We start from the raw sequence: 20,178 nt of genomic DNA, 5'->3' as shown, positions 1-20,178 counted from the left end.
TTGCCTTGCCGGTGTTAATGATCGGAAATGGAAATCAGTACATCACTAACACATTACACTGAGTGGAAATTGGGTGAGTAATTTGAATTATCGCGCTGAACAGTGGTACTTCTCGCTTGATTTATCCCTTCGAAAAAGCGCCCTCTTCTCAGCAACCAAGACGATAGCAATGGTGTCTAATGGCCGGCAAGTGCACGTTGTGCCACGGGCGTGAAAAAAGTGAAAAGTTGACTCTTGACGAGTAAACGAATCATTTATTGATGAGTAATTCAGTGAAAGATTATTGTCATTATTGTAATTTTAAAAATTACAATAAAAATTTGATTGACCAGCTTGCATAAACTTCAGCCTTAAAGATAGACTCCCTCAGTTAATTAACTACATACAAGACAGGAAAGCCACTTAAAAAGAGGGGAAGAGGTTTAGTCTAGAATGCGAACCCACATCAATTCTTGTAAGGTCACTGGTCACCATGGCTAGTATATATCATAGCGAATATCACACTTTTGTTTTTTTATTTGATTTTATATTTTTATATAAGGTTATTCGCCAGTTTTAGAGCAATACGCTCTCTTACAGGGAACCTCGGGACCATAAATTTGTACGAATTTGATGGTATGTCACCCTAAAATTGTTGAAACACCAAAACTCAGTGCAACTATGAGGCCTCAGTCTGTAATTTCCAGCTCTACGGTTAAGGAACTCTTCCGTCTTTTTCGGAGAATAAGCAGCTTTGTGGTTATAACTGAGGTTCAGTTAAAAGAGAACACTGGCTAACAAAACCTGAAAGACGTTTCCTTTACATCCCAAAGAAGTTCCAGACTTATCGATCATGAGTTTTACTTTTACACCCCTGGTTCATATAGTGTCAGTAATTTTCATTGAAGGTACGTACGGTTGGACTTGTACTATAAATGTTTAACGACAATGCTAACGAGCAAAATTTTGCCAGACACAAGTTGATTATATCTGGAGTGCCTTATATCAACAAAAAGAAGCCTTCTTTTCATAAACTATTACCACTAATTCACAGTGTAAATCTGATCCAAAAAGTCACTCACTCGCTGGTATAAAAACCTGAAGCTCCGTTTTACGGCAGCTTCCCTCTGAGAAACTGATGCCGCCCTTTACATCTTCCCTGTTCTTTGGTTTTCTGGCAAAGCGTTCTTTTGCCTTTGAGCTCTGGTTCTGCATATCTTGAAATTGAAATGGTAATAATTTACACCTTGTTAGCACTTTAGCTATTCTTACTAGTTCGTTTCTTGAAGAGGGGATTAATGGAAGTCGAAAATGTGGAACAGCGTATGGAAAAATTGCCGACTTTGTCTCCGAAAACGAGCGCATAAATTGGATTTTGTTTCCGGGACGTTTTCGATTAAAGCTTTCGCCAAAGATTGATTCAGAAGGCTCAATAAGACCCCCATGGTCATAGTATGACATTACTCTTTTCCTTAGAGATTTCTTACTTAAAAACTGTTCATTATGGTAAGGGTTGACTGTTATGGTTGATTCACACTCTTCATCAGACTCTTTAACACTACGAGCCTCAGCGCTCCGGAAGTTAAAAAATTCGTACCGTCTGGTTGCTATGAAGTGACGTAATCATCCAGTTGAGTATCCATCACCGTAACACTTTTGCGGTCAACTACCGCAGCGCTCGTAAAGTACTTTAATTAAAACCGTGTTCAAAACCCTGTAGGAAGTCTGTTTATTTTTGAGTCGATTAATGCACTGCTGACTTTCACGAGGTCAACTTTTGCATAAATTATCAAACATTATGTTAAGCGGGAAATCTACCTATGGTTCGCGGGAGAAGCAACTTCTATAGCGGCGCAAGACAAATGTTTCCAGAGTCGAGGATGTGCTCACAAACTATTCACTATGCGACGAAAGGAGAAATCACTGGCATGATAGCTGCATGTAATGGTAATTTTATCAATCCAGGTCGCGCCGTGTTCGCTCGAGAACACTGTGACAACCTCATTTGGCGCGCTTCTCAAAACATGTTGTAATCGGTAAGTAGACTTAAGCACTTAGTATCGCCAAGTCATTCGAATCAGTGTATACCCAATTCTTTGTCTGAAGATTCTCGCAAACACATATACCAAGTAAATCTGGATGGAAGAGGAAATTGTCTCCCTAAACGCAGCCAGATTATATTTTGAAGGATGGCGGCACAATTCAACGCGTCTTCCAGGTCAGCCCTAATTTACAGTTCGTAAGAGTATAAATTGCGATCTCCCTATTTTCGCTTAAGCTTTTTTTGATAAAACTTCAGTAGAAACAAAACAACGCAGACATGACATTCTCCTGCATAAGACACAATCGGCTGAAGGAAATATCTGCTTACAAGTCGGGTAAATTATCCATTCTTGCGCACCGCAAAATCAGCTAAAATCAGTCGCTGGAAACCTGGCATATTATTAAGCCTGAGCGCTTCTAAGAATAACACGTTTACAACTTCGACGCGTAGAAAAAAAAGGCAGTTGTTCTATATCCTTTCTGGTTCATCCAGGTAGAAGTCCTGGCATATTATTATGCCTGAGCGCTTCTAGGATATATAACACGTTTAGTATTTCAACTCGTAGCCGTAAAAAACAATTAGGTAGTTGTTCTATATCCTTTCTGGTTCATCCAGGTAGAAGTCCTGGCATGATATCATTATGCCTGAGCGCTTCTAGGATATATAACACGTTTAGCATTTCGACCCGTAGCCGTAAAAAAAAAAAAAATAGGCAGTTGTTCTATATCCTTTCTGGTTCATCCAGGTAGAAGTCCTGGCATATTATTATACCTGAGCGCTTCTAGGATATATAACACATTTAGTATTTCAACCCGTAGCCGTAAAAAACAATTAGGAAGTTGTTCTATATCCTTTCTGGTTCATCCAGGTAGAATTCCTGGCATGATATCATTATGCCTGAGCGCTTCTAGGATATATAACACGTTTAGTATTTCAACCCGTAGCCGTAAAAAACAATTACGAAGTTGTTCAATATCCTTTCTGGTTCATCCAGGTAGAAGTCCTCGCATGATATAATTATGCCTGAGCGCTTCTAGGATATATAACACGTTTAGTATTTCAACCCGTAGCCGTAAAAAACAATTAGGTAGTTGTTCTATATCCTTTCTGGTTCATCCAGGTAGAAGTCCTGGCATGATATCATTATGCCTGAGCGCTTCTAGGATATATAACACGTTTAGTATTTCAACCCGTAGCCGTAAAAAACAATTACGAAGTTGTTCAATATCCTTTCTGGTTCATCCAGGTAGAAGTCCTCGCATGATATAATTATGCCTGAGCGCTTCTAGGATATATAACACGTTTAGTATTTCAACCCGTAGCCGTAAAAAACAATTAGGTAGTTGTTCTATATCCTTTCTGGTTCATCCAGGTAGAAGTCCTGGCATGATATCATTATGCCTGAGCGCTTCTAGGATATATAACACGTTTAGTATTTCAACCCGTAGCCGTAAAAAACAATTACGAAGTTGTTCAATATCCTTTCTGGTTCATCCAGGTAGAAGTCCTCGCATGATATAATTATGCCTGAGCGCTTCTAGGATATATAACACGTTTAGTATTTCAACCCGTAGCCGTAAAAAACAATTAGGAAGTTGTTCTATATCCTTTCTGGTTCATCCAGGTAGAAGTCCTGGCATATTATTATGCCTGAGCGCTTCTAGGATATATAACACGTTTAGTATTTCAACCCGTAGCAGTAAAAAAAAAATTAGGCAGTTGTTCTATATCCTTTCTGGTTCATCTAGGTAGAAGTCCTGGCATATTATTATGCCTGAGCGCTTCTAGGATATATAACACGTTTAGTATTTCAACCCGTAGCCGTAAAAAACAATTAGGTAGTTGTTCTATATCCTTTCTGGTTCATCTAGGTAGAAGTCCTGGCATATTATTATGCCTGAGCGCTTCTAGGATATATAACACGTTTAGCATTTCAACCCCTAGCCGTGAAAAAAAAAATTAGGCAGTTGTTCTATATCCTTTCTGGTTCATCCAGGTAGAAGTCCTGGCATATTATTATGCCTGAGCGCTTCTAGGATATATAACACGTTTAGCATTTCGACCCGTAGCCGTAAAAAAAAAAAAAAATTAGGCAGTTGTTCTATATCCTTTCTGGTTCATCCAGGTAGAAGTCCTGGCATATTATTATGCCTGAGCGCTTCTAGGATATATAACACGTTTAGTATTTCAACCCGTAGCCGTAAAAAACAATTAGGTAGTTGTTCTATATCCTTTCTGGTTCATCCAGGTAGAAGTCCTCGCATGATATCATTATGCCTGAGCGCTTCTAGGATATATAACACGTTTAGCATTTCAACCCGTAGCCGTGAAAAAAAAAATTAGGCAGTTGTTCTATATCCTTTCTGGTTCATCCAGATAGAAGTTCTGGCATATTATCATGCCTGAGCGCTTCTAGGATATATAACACGTTTAGCATTTCAACCCGTAGCCGTAAAAAAAAAAAAAAACTAGGCAGTTGTTCTATATCCTTTCTGGTTCATCCAGCTAGAAGTCCTGGCATATTATTATGCCTGAGCGCTTCTAGGATATATAACACGTTTAGCATTTCGACCCGTAGCCGTAAAAAAAAAAAAAAAAATTAGGCAGTTGTTCTATATCCTTTCTGGTTCATCCAGGTAGAAGTCCTGGCATATTATTATGCCTGAGCGCTTCTAGGATATATAACACGTTTAGTATTTCAACCCGTAGCCGTAAAAAACAATTAGGAAGTTGTTCTATATCCTTTCTGGTTCATCCAGGTAGAAGTCCTGGCATGATATCATTATGCCTGAGCGCTTCTAGGATATATAACACGTTTAGTATTTCAACCCGTAGCCGTAAAAAACAATTAGGAAGTTTTTCTATATCCTTTCTGGTTCATCCAGGTAGAAGTCCTGGCATGATATCATTATGCCTGAGCGCTTCTAGGATATGTAACACGTTTAGTATTTCAACCCGTAGCCGTAAAAAACAATTAGGAAGTTGTTCTATATCCTTTCTGGTTCATCCAGGTAGAAGTCCTGGCATGATATAATTATGCCTGAGCGCTTCTGGGATATATAGTAGCAGTTTGACCCGTAGAAAAAACAAACTCAGCCGTTCATTTTGTAGGAGATATTTAAGCGTTTTTGTCTGTGTTAGCAATGTGATCGACTTTATACGCTGACCTTAATAACATGTTTTTTTCTTTGACGGCACCGAATAATTTTAGCCGAAACCTGAGCCGTACATTTGTTGAATGCCGCGCTTTTAATTAAATTTCTCGCCCTAGAATGATGACATGATGGCGCGAAAATTGACGCCTCTATCGTTTAGATGCGAAATATGATCAGAGATAAATGGAATAGTGAATGTTACAAGCTTCTGAGTATCCAGCTGAGATAGGGGACTTTTAGTCCCCTATCTCAGCTGGATAAACAAAATTTTTTTGGTTGCTAAGGCGGTGCGGCTCGTTATGTGATTGTAAGGGTTTTCTCTGCCCTCGTTGCTTGGCAGCCCCATCCCCTGTAGCGTTGCATCAAAAACTTTGCATTGCATTACTAAAGGAATAAACTCTTCACCGGTGTGACTTTCGATGTTAGCTTGCCAGATTTCTTCAACCTCGGCTAGTATTTCTTGCAAATTAAAAATTTCGCGCTTTGACGTCTGCCGTTCTTCTGGGTCGCTGTTAAGTTTCTTCCTGTCCCTCTTTTCTTTGGACCAAGGTCGGAAAGATGGCCCTGATATAACGGGCAGCGTATCTTGTGCTGATTTTTTGGGGCTATCAAGAATTCCCGGTATAATCCGCCTTACATCGTTTGGTTCATTAGATGAAGATGGAGGGGTTTGTTCTCTTTCCTTTCCACATAAGAACGATTTCCCCTGAATTACCAGATAAGATTCATCACCGAATGCCATGGAATCAGTCGTCGAAATGCGCGCCGATCTCTTATGATGGTGGTTTCTCGATTCTTTGGCGTTGTGGTGATTTCTTCTGCAGCTTTGTCTCTTCACAATGGAGCCAGTATCTACAATTTCATCACTGCACTCTCTCTGAGATGTCATCGAGAGAATGGTAGTTACTTTTTGCATCTCTGAATCCCTCTGTGTGAAGCTTCGTGTTTGCTCTCTGGTTAGTATCTTATAATCATGCCGTTGTCCACCTTGTCTTAACGGCTCGTGTTTCATTTTTTTTCCTTCAGGAGTTGCGTTTCGGTAACAGCAACTTCATTCCTCTCCACCAATTTTTTGTGATCAGACATACTTACCTGACTAGCAACTGTTTGTTGTACTAAACTAAAAACAATGGTCAGAGTTCTAACAACATCTAAGAACAAAAGGTTTTCTTAGATGCAATATTGATCAAGGCGAACTTTTTAACACTTTAACAATTTAGCACGTATTGTGTTAATTTACGTTAAAGGCTACCTTTAACACTTCTTTATAATGTTCGTTTGTTTTAATGGCCAGTTTCAGCAATATCTACCTGTTTTCTTGTCTAACCACGATTTTGATTTTAGTTTCTATTTTCTTTACAGAACAAATAATTTTGTACAAAAATACTCGCAATGGTGAAAATGGCGAATCTGGCAAAAATGGCCAGAGGGTTGGCGAAAATTTAAATCAGATTTCAAGAAATTCTCCTTGTAAAGTGACGAAGGTGACAAAAATGGCCAATCTGGCGAAAAATTTGCCATGAGTTTAGCGAATATTCGAATTAGATAGCAAAAGGGGGCCCCTTGGAGAGTGGCGATTTTAACGAAAATGGCAATTCTGGCAAAAAGGCGAACTCGCTTAAAGTAAGGTGGGGTAAGATTGGGGGCCACATAGAACAAGCCTAACCTGACTCGTCCCCAGTCTCACGCGGAGCCTCTCTTCGGTCACGCTTCTCCATGACACTGAGATCATGAGAAGCGTGACCGAAGAAAGCGCCAGGGATGCCTTGTGCTCCCCTTGACTGCGCTTCTCTCGTTTACATTTCTGAGACTGAGAGACGACCGGGGGCAAGTAAGAAGTCTTAACAAATTTGCGTTTTAACACTACAACGATAGAAAAATACCTTGCTCGTTCCCAGGCTCTCTATCCTTCCCGTCTCCAGACAGGAAGTGGGAATATGGGAACGAGGTTGAATTAATTTCCATCAAATCACACAGAGTCTGTGAATCGGGGATGGTCGTAGTACGTTTTGTAATCCTCTCGTTTATGTCAGGGCCTGTGTTGAGCCCATGACACATCCCCAGTCGTCTTCGCGTAACGCGCGCGTCGCATGAGCCCCATTTTGGCTTGACTGGGCGTCTTGAATATCAGCCACCTTACATTACCATTTGCTGTGTTCAAGTTTTCTATTCACATGAGGTGTTGGCCTTGGTGTCACAGAAATATTTTTCAAAATAGGCTATCATACTCATCGACTTTTCAATTCTAAAAAATCTGCACTACCTTGTAAGTTTTAATAGCTTGATTCTGTCCCTTAGTTAAGTGTAACTTAGCGATCAAATTTAACTTTATTTCTTCATCGAAATTAATCACTACGAAATAAAGCCAACGCCAGGTCTCCTTCGGCCAACTATAATTCACAGGACGTGGATACGATTCTCCCGATGGTCATCGATCTGTGTTGTTGCTATTGCTGCTCTTGTGTGGTCCCACCATAAGTATGTGGCATCGATTCTATGGCACTTAATCATTTCTTTCCTTAATTCTAGTCTTATTACAATCCGGCGCACGACACATTTAAAGGAGATTTTGCGGAAAATGTTTTATAAAGTATTTAATACGATCCGCTGCATCATCCTATCTTAGCCACATTCCCTCTGTCTGAAGAATCCTCCACATCATGCCTCTACTGTAATTTTTCATCTCCTAAAAAGTGTTTTTTTTTTTCTTTTAAACCATCCCCTTAAAAACAGTCTTCTTCCAATCTAACTCGTGTTCGTGCGCCCATATCGTCAAAGGAACCAGCAGCTCAGATAATTTGTCTTCCGTTTTCCTGTGCGTCATGGACGATATTGAGTTAGATAAGAGAGCTTACGTTATAATATTGTAATAGGCGCTCAGTCTAAAATCTTACATAATCCTGTTACCCAAGGATTAGTCAGAGGTACCACTGAGTCAGCCGACCGGATCAGTTTATTTGTCGCCTTATTTGAATGCCTCAGTGCCATCTTGTCTCAAAAGCGCTGTTTTTTTTAATACACCAGCTGTTATTCATCGCAGGCTTTTCATACTCTACTGATATATATTCTATAATTCTTATCGTGCACTAAACTGTGAGGTACATTTAATTCGAGGGGTGCGATTTTCGCTAACCGAAATGCCATAAAAAGAAAGTGATCCCTCACGAAAAAACATGTCATATAATTATGAAAAGATTATCTCCCAAGATACATCATATACTTTCATCAAAAAGGAAAATTACAGACTCATGACTGCTTTAAGAATGAGAAGTTGCGTCAGGTGCAGTCATATTAGACCCATACATTTATTGCAATTGACTATCATAAGATCTACCCTGTTTATTATTTTTTTCCACCTGACTGGCAACAAGAAGCAAGTAACTAACATTATGAAAAGAGAAAGAGAGAGACGAACCAAGCAACACTGCTCCAAAAGCAAAAAGAAGAAATTTTATTGTTTGCCGTTTGTTTCTCGTGTGGAGCTAGTAGAAGTAGGAAGACCAATAAACAATTTGAACACAGAAGGCAAATGCAGAAGATGTTAAAACTACATGAGAAATGGCCTAAATATACGAGAAATAGCAAACACAAAATAAAAGTCCCACAAAAATAATCTCCCTTCATGTTACGTTCAAATTTGTCCGATATTTTCACATAAAAGTTCAATGGGAGTCATTACACTGAATCTGAAGTGTTGTGAAGTCCTTCATCTCATGATCAGAGAAGGCGTCCACCCGCTGACACTGAGGCCCCCCCGTGGTCTACGACTGTTGAGCATGAGGAAAAGTTGGGAAAACAGGAACATGCTGATTGCTATCCCAGGTCAATATCTCTCTCCACGGTTGAACATATGTTTGAGACGTTTTTCTTCCGTCGCTAAAAACAGTGAGCCTAGTTAATAATTAATATATATTTATCTGTTTAACTTAACATTCGATTAGTTTATTTATTTATATGTCATCCTGTTGTTGTTGTTGTTTTTAACAGGAAACTCTACTCCACTTTGTATCTCCCCTCTTCTGCGGGTAACCTTGCTAACGACTTAAAACTGCTGTCCATGTCAGGTATAGCAATACTCTTAGAGTGTGGATCATACTCACTCGAAAGTGAGTATGAACTGCAATTCGTACCTCGCTGGCCGCAAAGACCTCTTTTATCCTCATTTTCCACCCCTTTTTTACTGAGGTAGGAATTAAACTAAGAGAGAAAAAATACCGGTGGGATTACCCAAGACAGCAATGGATATTCTACCTATACCACTCCCAGTGAGCAAAGACTGTCACACAGTCTTAACCTGCTCTGTACGTACCGTTATATACGAATTTCAGCTTTTTCATTTATTTCTTCGCATTCGGTTTTAATATACCTTCACTTTCTTTTTTTTCAGTTTTTCCCAATTTATCATCGTCTTATCTTTACATTATGTTTAATATCTCGCATTCTTCCCATTGTCTTCATATTTTCTTCCTACGTGGTATCTTAGTATCAAGAGATATATTTTTATCTGAATCAGCTTTAAATTGTACCGTATTATCGTTAGAGGAAGAACTGAAAGCGGAAATTTAAACCAAGATGATGCAATCATCGCGAAACATAAAGCGAATGACACTCGTAAATTACCTCTAAGGACAGTGAAGGAAACATAAATAAAAATATCGTTTTCATCATTCTGGTTTAATGTATTACTCCCTATTTAGAGAAAGTCCATAGTAATAATGTTTGCCCCTGTTTTGCTAAAATGGTTGGGTATTCCTCCTAGCGACCAGCCCGGCGTCAACTGTTTCTGATCAGCGCTAAAACAAAAAAAAATAAACTCTCGTCATCGAACATCCCTTTTCTGGAAAGCTCACAAGGAAATAACACCGTATGGATGGTTTTCACAGTGACGTCGTCAAATCGTAAAGTCAAAATAGCGAGGTTTTACGAATTCTTATTTACACTAGGTTGAAGATAAACAAAAAGTAAATCTTTGTACACGTTTCCATTTCCGTAGCATTTTTCATTTCGAAAATACAGCAATTTGAACTTCGGAGTTTTCCCGGCCAGTAAGTAACACCAAAAAAAGGAATGCTGTCTCGTTGAAAAAAAGTCTCTCCTCTTGATTTTCAGCAGGATAACCATTTTAAGTATTAGAAGATATGTGTATGCGCACGTATGCTAGTTCTCGAGTGAAAAGAAAGAGCTTTTATGGAAAAAGTGAACTCCAGATGTTTTTGTTGATTTCCATAGTGATACACCAATATGGCGTCTCCATGCAGAGGTCTACGAAGGTGAGTGAAATGTTTCGGCAAATAACTCAGGAACTGTGGGCCACAAAGACCTGAGACTTGAAAAAATTGTTTTTATATTAGTCTTTTATAACATTTCATTTTCTTGGCTTTTTCCAGTGGACAGTTTCCAGTTTATTTTTTGTTGCGTGACAGTGAAAACGATGTCCATTGCCGGCGGGTATACACTGTCCAAACTTTCTTGAGCTACATTTAGCTTTGGTGTTCAATCTAACATACATCAGTAATTTTGGCCATATAAACTAGCGGTAAATTATTGGGCTGATAGAACAGTAACGCGGCGTTTGTCAAAAAAGAAAAGAGCAGTATTGAATGACTGCAAAGTACGCTCGAGAAACCACGCTTTCCGACATGAAATTTAAGGTTCAAATGAGGTAAGCTAATATTCTCATGATTACCAGAGACGAAATGGGACAATTTAAGACTGACTGTCGAGTTAGAAAATATTGTCCAACGATAATATCGTTTGGTAAAAATTGTTTTCCCTTTCATTTTATCCAAGCAACACAACGGCTGTTTCAAAACGATTCTGATTACTATCCTCATGAAAACGCCAAACAAGATTTTTAATGCTCTAAAATTAATAAAGAAGCAGATATGGTTAGGAAGTCTAAGACTGAAAAGGTCCCTTTATTACTCAAATTACTCTTTTTCTGATACACAAAAAATTAGACATTTGGAGCAAAAGATCTTTTGTTGCACGAGGCATCGTATCCTCCCCTTTTTGAGTATTTTAATTTCTAAGTAGACGTCACCGTTCAGCTTTGAGATTTTAGTACGGGTTTAAAAAAGCGATAAAGTGGAAGGCTTTCTCCATCCCCCAACTACGACAAAATCATAAACAATTTTAGGGAATGCATAACAACACTGAGCTATTATATAATTTTCTTTCTTTGGGTTATTACGATCTTATTTGTTTTGACGATGGAGATAAAATTATCGGGGGACCATTCGATAACAGTGTTCTCAATTCAGTGCAGTTCAACAGAACATTATACAAAGACATAGTGAACACTGCCCTTCATCTAAAGCCAACCAAAGGTACAGTTACAACTTACTACCTGTCATAAATGGCAGTTGAGGTCCGATCCAGAGTTCTCTTTTCTCCTGTAGTTACTAACGGTGGCAGGCTGGGGTTAAATTATACCATGTATCTTTGACGGCCTTAAGAACAGACAGGGATCATAACTCGTAAATAAAAGTTAAGTGGTGTATGTGCTGCAACTCGGAGTTCTCATAGTAAATACAAGTTTTTTTCTTGTGAAACTATTTAACATTTTTTTATATGACACAAGGAGGATTTCCTATGAAAAGCTAAGAAAATTGTGCACAAATAAAACAGATTTCGTACAATTAGCTATCTTACTTCATGTATCCCGGAAATACAGGTCAATTCGGATATAAGAATTCGAAAGCTATCATTCGTTCATAAAGATCCCTGTTTCTTGTTTTTTTATGTAACGTTCACTTGCGTATGGGGTAACAATTTTGATGGCACAGACATTTAACGTGACAATTAAATGAAAACTGGGCATGGAGACGAATTTCGGTCATTTCATTTTATCGCAATTTGTTTATGATGAAATGGGTTTAGCCGGTCCAATCGTGAACTTCATATTAGAGCTAGAAATTTGTTAATAACTTTCGGTTGTTCCCCTAAATTTCATTGCCAGCGATTGAAGATTAGAGATAGCATTTTAAACAGCAGAAAAACTGAAATAAATCAACTTGCCAGCTTTACATAAATTCTCCTTGTTTAAGATTGGGTGGGCGTTGTTACAACAACACCAAAGAAATAAAAGCTAATTTAAAGGGTTGAGGTGCTCTGGCTGCTAAGACTATACTCTCAGTAAACGGCTTCTTAAAGTCTTCCTCGATACATAAGATTTTAGATCTTCAGATTTGAAGCAGAAGAGCTCAGTTTCTTTAGTAAAGACTATCCTAGTTCTGTCAATACGTTCTTTTAGAAACATTGTTTCTATGTATTTTATCTACCTTTATTTTTCCGTTTCCTCTTTGAAAAAAAAAAAACATTCAGTAGGCCGAGCCTAACGACTAATCTCTCTTACATAAAAAAAATTACCATCGAAAGCAAATTTACTGTGTCATTTAATACTGTTTTTTTTTTGTATCAGAAAGTTCATGGTGGGTAGCTTCAGTTCGTACGCGCCAAGATGATTTTCGAGCATGATAGGCTTGATATCGGCACCACCGTTTACGGCATTCGGGCAGCTGTTTAGTTACACAATACGCAGTTGACAGGATGCTTTTCTTCAACTGGCTTGGTATAATGCTCTATGACATTCGCGTTCCACCCTCGCCTTTACCATCGGTAACATCGGTTTTACCTTACCATAATTTTGTCAATATTTCAATGTCCCCCTAGTTAGACATGAGTGAAGGAATAATTTACCCTTTTTCACAGGAACAGTGTAGATCAATACAACGCAGTTGTTCCTTTTAACTTTGTGAATGTGGACAAGGCGACCATTTAGAAAAATGTATTTGGTAGCTTTGTGTGGTGGCACTTTACTTCGTAGTACTGAACAAATTGCGGATTTCATTTTTTCATTTTTTTTTTTCATTTTGATTTATTTTTTGTACATTATGCTGAAAGGTGCCGTATCACTTCACTGAGCTTAAAGTGAAAGCATTCAATTTACATGTTAATGAAACTGCATATATGTAGACGAAAATCAACTTAACTTTCTCCAACAAGAGATTTTGACCATATAAAGAATTAAAAGTTTATCGACGGTCGCACCTCGGAAAAATTATAGAAATTAAAATGTCTTTGTTACTCTCCCATGATCACTATAATGAATATAGGGTGAAGGTAGGGGAAAAAAATCACGATTAAACCCAACTGAAAAGGTTAGAAGTTCCCTTAATGGGTCTCTTATACTTTTTAGGCAGAACCCCCACGACATTGCACTTAAATCGCGATTTGTTGGACTGCCTGGATATTTGTTAAAGTATTGTTCTCACACAACTCGAAAGCAACTCAAAATACTGCTTAATACATAAGACAGAAAAACGACCAAGCATTTCCTTTTCAAAAAATCGAAACAAAACAAACAAAAATTGAAAAAACGGCAAAAAAGACAACAAAAGCAGGAGCCTTGTTACAGTCGAAATATTAAGCAATAATTCTTTTTGAGCATGTTGCTAACGTTGATTTAATACTTTAGTCGGACGTCAAAATTCAACTTTATTACTTAGTTTCTGTTGAAGCTTGTGGCGAAAACTTTATTAAAGCTTTCATTGATTCTCATTGTCATTTAGATAGATATTGACCCAAAGTTTGGAATGACTTTTAATCCCAAAAATAAGGGTTAACCTGCTGTTATGTCACACACCCTTTTGATGGAGCTTGTACATAAGTATAGCATTTGCCTGAAAATAATAATTTTCCCGAAAGTACGAGAAACTGACGGACGAGATGTGGGGAGTAAAAGTCTCATTGTATACTTCACATAGAAAGCACCAGAGTTTCTTTGTAACGCCGCGCAAAACCGTCGATTATGTTAGTTATTAGGTATGTTTTCACTCATTATGGTAGCGATGAAAAGATTGAGTCCCATATAGAAAGCGACAATTTGTGGGAACAAAAGCCACATAACCGTATTGAAAGGAAGGAAATAGCAGTGTTAATCTGTTGAGAAGATATGCATATCTTTTGGAAACATCCGATTGGTCATCTGAGTCTCACACATGAATTTCTTTCTCGAATATAATTCCTTCCCCTACATTATGTGCTTAGAGCTCAATTTCCAGTTGATTTCTCCAATATGAAATTAATCACCTTTCTTTGTTCCTTAGAGCAGATAATTTGCATTTCTGCGAATATTCAATAAATTTCAAATTAAATATCCAGAGGAAAAGCACAAGAAAAGACGAAGAAAGGAATGAAGCAAGGCAGGGTTCATCGCTTTGTTGTCGCATTTTTTTCTTGATGAAATAAAGCTCTAAGACGTTGAGATTAATATAATAATTTGCCTTCACCTGCTTATTTCCCATATTACTGAAAGAAAATGACAAATACAAAAGTTCGTGGTTTATTTGTTATCGCTGTAATGCGACGTGTTTGTCGGTCTTTGCCCGCATTTAAAGGCTTTAAGCCAATCAAGCCTCAGCCTCACGTCATATAGTCCTTAGAACATTGCCTATTATATTTGTTTAAGGAAATTGTTTTCTGCTCCAACCACCGGTACAGTTCTAAGTCATTGAAGAATTAATCAATGTAAAAGCTAATCAGAGAGGGTTGTTTGCGAGCAAACAGAAGATATATTGACAGAGAAGAAATGATAAAAAAAGGTTTCGTGTACTCATGGACAGCCTTTAGTTATGTATGCTTTGCTTCATGGAAGTGATATTTCTTCGTATTTCCCTCTTTTTCAGACCCTTGAACTTTCGATAAACATCACCGATAACTAAACAGGTTCTCTGCGAAGATAACACTTCCTGAAAAAGTCTGATATCGTAAGTAATTCAGCTGAAAAAGCACATATGCGGCCCACCTTCATCGACCTTATCTTCGTCGGACGTCAAAAGAAAGAGTGTAACTAGTGGGTAGCAACAAAGGTCTAAAGACAAAAAGGAGTCGCAACGAAAGCATAAAGGAGAGTGATTGGATCAATCTCGCATTGAACTGACATTTATTTCTATGCTGTTGTGGCATATAAGAAGAAAAATATGAGAAAAGTTGGCATTAGCTTCACAGCTGGTGTCTTATTCCTTTCATTGAATCTGCTCCATCTCCAGGCGCCTTTTAACGCAAGTGGTGCGCTGGTCTCGCCAGTAACAAATTTTTCATCGTTTGTATCAAACCCTACAGCCACTCCTGACACGGCAACGTCTGACTTGTTAACCTCCCAAACGCCGGATCCAGTTCCTCGATGCAATGAGACAAATGAGAAATTTTCCTGCTGGAATAAATGTGAGGACCGTTCTACACAGTGGGATGAGCTAGACAGCCAAGGAAGAAGTGAAGAACACTGCCATTGCGATCAAGCTTGCCTCACGTATCATGACTGCTGTGCTGATTACACACGTTACTGTCATCCCTTAAGTCCAGTACCTCAAGGAATGGATAATGCAAATTATATCTGCAGCAGGATATCCACTGACAAAAAAATTGCTATAGGTGTTTTTATGATATCAACTTGTGCAGCCGGTTGGAAAGACGAAGAAGTGCGTTCAAAATGTTTGTCAGGGGCAAACGCCACGAATCGCATATTCACGTCGGCGAACGTCTTAGAAGGCATTCCAGTGGCATTATTTGACCCTCTTAGACAAGGAATCCATTATAGCAATATCTATTGTGGTATTTGCAATAACGTGATAAAGTTCTTTCTCATTTTTTGGGAGCTAAAATTTCGATGCAATACAAAACCACCCAGGGGCTTCAACAACACTCAGACATTGGACTACATGCTTAAGTACTGTCCAACAAGAGTCGTTTTACCGCCTGAACAATTTAAAGTTCGAAGTTGCTTTCCAATGGTATCTTCATGCTCCATAGAGAAGCAAACTCAGCACAAAGATGGTTGTTTGAAGGGTAAAAGTGGAGTTGTCTTTGAAGGGGAGACCTTGAAGAATTACAAGAACTATCATTGTGTGCTTTGCAATGGATTATCAATGACCGAGGCAAGCTGCGGCCCTCGAGAACCAGACACTATCTTTGAACCCAAATCATTCGAAATAGTCATGCAATTTGAACCTTTGATCACTAACCAACAGAAAATTAAGCGTACGAAAGTCACCTTGACCTGTCCACCATACAGGGTTTACGACCCACATCTGGAAACCTGCAGGACTGGTTACGTTCCTAATCCTTTACACGCAATTCGCGACAAGTATCGCGTGAAGTTTTGGATGCATCCTTTGGATGGTCAAATAAGACCTGTTACACCTGACCAATTTAGTATCGCTTTCTGCAAAACGTTTGCACTAGATCCATCACAAATCGACGAAATTGTATTTGCCTTTGAAGATAATTCCAAAGCGGTAGTTTTCAATTTGTACGCAGGGGCTTCTTCAAGAATAAATGACTTGACACATATGCCTTACAAAGACAACATGGATGTGTCTGTTTTGTTCAATTTCAACGAATCCTTTGAGATCAGCATTAATAACAAAACATGGGAGGTCATTCGCGTTACTGAAAGACAACTAGCCTGCGTGGAATCAGTGGAATATTTTCCTGGAGAGTTTAAACTTTTACCAACAGGTCAGGCTAAAATAAACAAAACAGGGCAAACTTTACCTTCAAACCGCTTTTTTGTTGTTAACGACGGTAGCAACAATAAAAGTCTCTTCGTGTGCAAATCAAAGTTTACTGTTCAATGTTCATTTCTGCTATTGCCATTACGCAGTTATGAGTACAGCATATTTGCCAACAAAACCTTACTACACATCATTACTGGAAGAGTTTACTCTACGGGAGAGTACGATGTGAATGGAGAAAAAGTTATGATTTGCACTAACTACACTGATTACCAAGTGAATTACACCAACACTTCCACCCAGGTTATAGAACCTAACATAACGGCCAAGACAGAATCCCGTATTCTGTGGTACTTTACTGTCGTTGGCTTTTCAGTGTCCGTTTTTGCACTGGTCCTAACTTTAGTGATCCACTCCATTTTCGCTGAAATGCGAAGGCCTTTGCCGGGAAAAAATCTCATGAGTTTGTGCTTGGCCCTTACCCTTGCTCAGTTCACGTGGATGTTAGGCACCGGAGATACCGATAAACCAACCTTTTGTACCACAGTGGCGGCCGTCATCCATTACCTTTTCCTGGTATCATTTGCATGCATGGCCATCATAGCCTTCGACACTCGACGTACATTCTCCAGTCAGATTTCTAGAGCTCCAGGGATCTCAATTGGTGGTCAGAACAAGAATATTCGTTTTTTGAAGTACACGTGCCTTGCCTGGGGCTTACCTATGTTGTTTGTAGGTGGATGCGTTATTCTTGATCATTTCCAAGTGGTGTTTATCGGATATGGCAATGAAGACGCTTGCTGGCTCGTCAGTAGCGATGGCAAGATCATTGTTTTTGCTGTTCCCATTGCCTCTGTTCTTCTGTACAACATTGGAGCGTTTTCCCATACCATATGGGCCATCAACAGTGCCAGAAAGCAAACAATCCGAGTCAAATCTGCCCGTCAAGATCAAAAGGTCGTCCTTAAAATATACCTGCGCCTGGTCACACTCATGGGCTTCACTTGGTTTTTCAGCTTCAGTGCTGAGCTCGTACACAAAACGCTGATATATCCTTTCGTGGCTCTCACAGCTATACAAGGAGTATTCATATTCGTGGCCTTTGTCTGCAAAACCCGAGTGCTAAAGCTGATAAAGGATTCGTTTCTAAGATCCAGGAAGGATGTTTTGGCATCCACCCGACCAACAGCCAGTACCGATTCCAGGAGCTTACCACCAACGTACAGCCAATACAGATCAGAAACAGAAGACACTCATATATGAAAGCATCACGTAAACTGTGAAAGAGAGATCGTTTTGGACTGGTGCATGGGGAATGGTTCTCAGGCAGCTTATCTAGGACAGGAATTGAAACTCACAGCTCTTGGACATGGGTTTGGGATTTTCTGGCACCTGGTCTTTAGTCGAACATCTCCCGAGTTCATAGCTCATACTGGGTGTAAATGGCATCATGATAAACAAGGATACAACTTAAAACTCGTAGAGATTGTTAAACTTAAAATTAAGAGGTCTTTGTTACCTATTGTTTAACGCAAATCGCTAATAGGACATCCTATCACCACTAGAAAATCCGTTACAAAAAAAAATTACAGAATGCATCCTAACTATCCCAGTCGTAGAGGTCCCAAAGGGAATTAGCCAAAAGCAGGTGTTTCAATACAGTTTTTCAGAGGCCATACCGACATTTTTCAATCGCCTTAAAAGTGTTTTTTTTCCTTGTCCGATCGCTTTAAAATTTCCATCAGTAATTGGCTATGTATTGAAATTTGTGAAAATGTAGTTTTAAGTAAAATCGATATTACTATGACAACAATAAACAAAATACTTTGAAATTGATAAAAGCCGAATTTTGTTTGATCTAGTCCAGCTACTGAAAATCCAACACTAGGAACTTAAAGTTTGGTGTTTAGCCAACAATCTCCGTAAGAAGTAAAAAATTCTTTATGTTTGAATTCTACTAAAACGAAAATATTTTTCAAACCTTAAATTTTCAATAGCCGTGATAGATTATTTAATAAAAACGTTATAGATGACTCAAACTATTCTTAAGTAACGTAAGAATGCTGTTTAATATCATATGCGCACTATACATACCTCCATGACTAGTACATTTAAGTTTGAATTTATCACATCTTTTGAATGTAAAACATTGACAATACTCACACTGCAATGTACTAGTCATGGATATATGTATCGTTCGCGTTAATTTGGAAAAAAATTAGCATAACGTCAAAGCAATGAACTTTGTAGCGCAGAATTTTGACCGGTTCGTAGGATAGGTTTGTCTTGAAATTTCAACGTGTTGCAGTGAATCAATCTTAATGAAAGTTTCAGACATTGTTATATACATTATGAAGATTATAAGAAGAAATTTTAAAGAGATATACAAAAAAGAGGTAAACGTCCAAATTTTGAATGAAGTTGCACTTAGACAGGTGGTGAGAAAACGGGTTAGTTTTTAAGATCGCAAGAACGAAAATACATCAAAATTTCCTAGCATCAAAATATCATATTAATCAGCATTCTGACCCTACTTAAAAATAATCTGAGTCATTTATAACGTTTTTATTAATTAATCTATTACGGTTATTGAAAATTTAAGGTTTGAAATATATTTTCGTTTAAGTCGAATTTAAACACGCAGAATTTTTTACTTCCTACGCAGGTTATTTGCTAAACACCAAACTTTAAGTTTCTAGCGTTGGATTTTCAGTAGCTGGTCTAGATCGCGCAAAATTAGGTGTTTATTAATTTCAAAGTTTTTTGTTTATTGTTGTCATAGTAATATCGATTTCACTAAAACCTACATTTTGACAAATTTCAATCTATAGTCAATCATTGGTGAAACTTTTAAAGCGATCAGACAAGGATAAAATCACTTTTAAAGCGATTGAAAAATATCGGTATGGCCTCTGAAAAACTATATGGAAACACCTTAAGAAAGTACCCTTATTTCACATTCGTCATCACCCGATTAATTCATGTTGATTGCCATTTCAAGGTTGAATGTGAGGCTGGTAGAGTGTTGACGGAAAAGAGAAAAGAAGCCTGACGTCAAAAATGGGAATGGTTGGCATATTCAGAAGGAACAAGATGAAAAAGTCCTCTTGCCAAAGATCAGCCTGGTAGTACAAATTGGTAGGGAGATATAAGTACCGTTATGCTCTGATGACTTCATACAAATCCTTATAAAATTTCCATCCAAGCCTATGTTAGAAGGATTTATAAGGCGTTATCAGGGCATAACTGTTGTTATATATTCCCGCCATTTTGCACCAACAGACTCATTTTTAACAAGTGGAGATTTTTCATCTTGTTCTTCCCGAGTATGCAAAGTTATTCCATAATTTCCCAAAGTTAGTTTTGTGACGTCATCACTTCTCGTCTTTATTCCATTATTGAACCTATTTTTGGAGACGAATTTGGACCCAGTTTACCGCTTGACTTAGCCTAATGGAAGATAGCGTCCACAAACCAGTTCTGT

At 38.4% G+C, this 20,178-nt stretch overlaps 1 protein-coding gene across 1 annotated transcript; it reads left to right on the top strand.

Moving 5' to 3' along the window:
* The first annotated feature begins 14,839 nt into the window (after positions 1–14,839).
* Positions 14,840–17,992, top strand: LOC140937223 (uncharacterized). The gene has a single exon (XM_073386759.1). It carries the CDS (start codon positions 15,162–15,164, stop codon positions 17,955–17,957), a length of 2,796 nt encoding a protein of 931 aa, XP_073242860.1. The 5' UTR covers positions 14,840–15,161; the 3' UTR covers positions 17,958–17,992.
* The last annotated feature ends 2,186 nt before the right edge of the window (positions 17,993–20,178 follow it).

The sequence above is a fragment of the Porites lutea genome, chromosome 5 (genome assembly GCF_958299795.1).
Source record: "Porites lutea chromosome 5, jaPorLute2.1, whole genome shotgun sequence".
Lineage (NCBI taxonomy): Eukaryota > Metazoa > Cnidaria > Anthozoa > Scleractinia > Poritidae > Porites > Porites lutea.
Note: the sequence above shows the minus strand (reverse complement) of the source record. Positions and strands in the feature narration are given on the sequence as shown.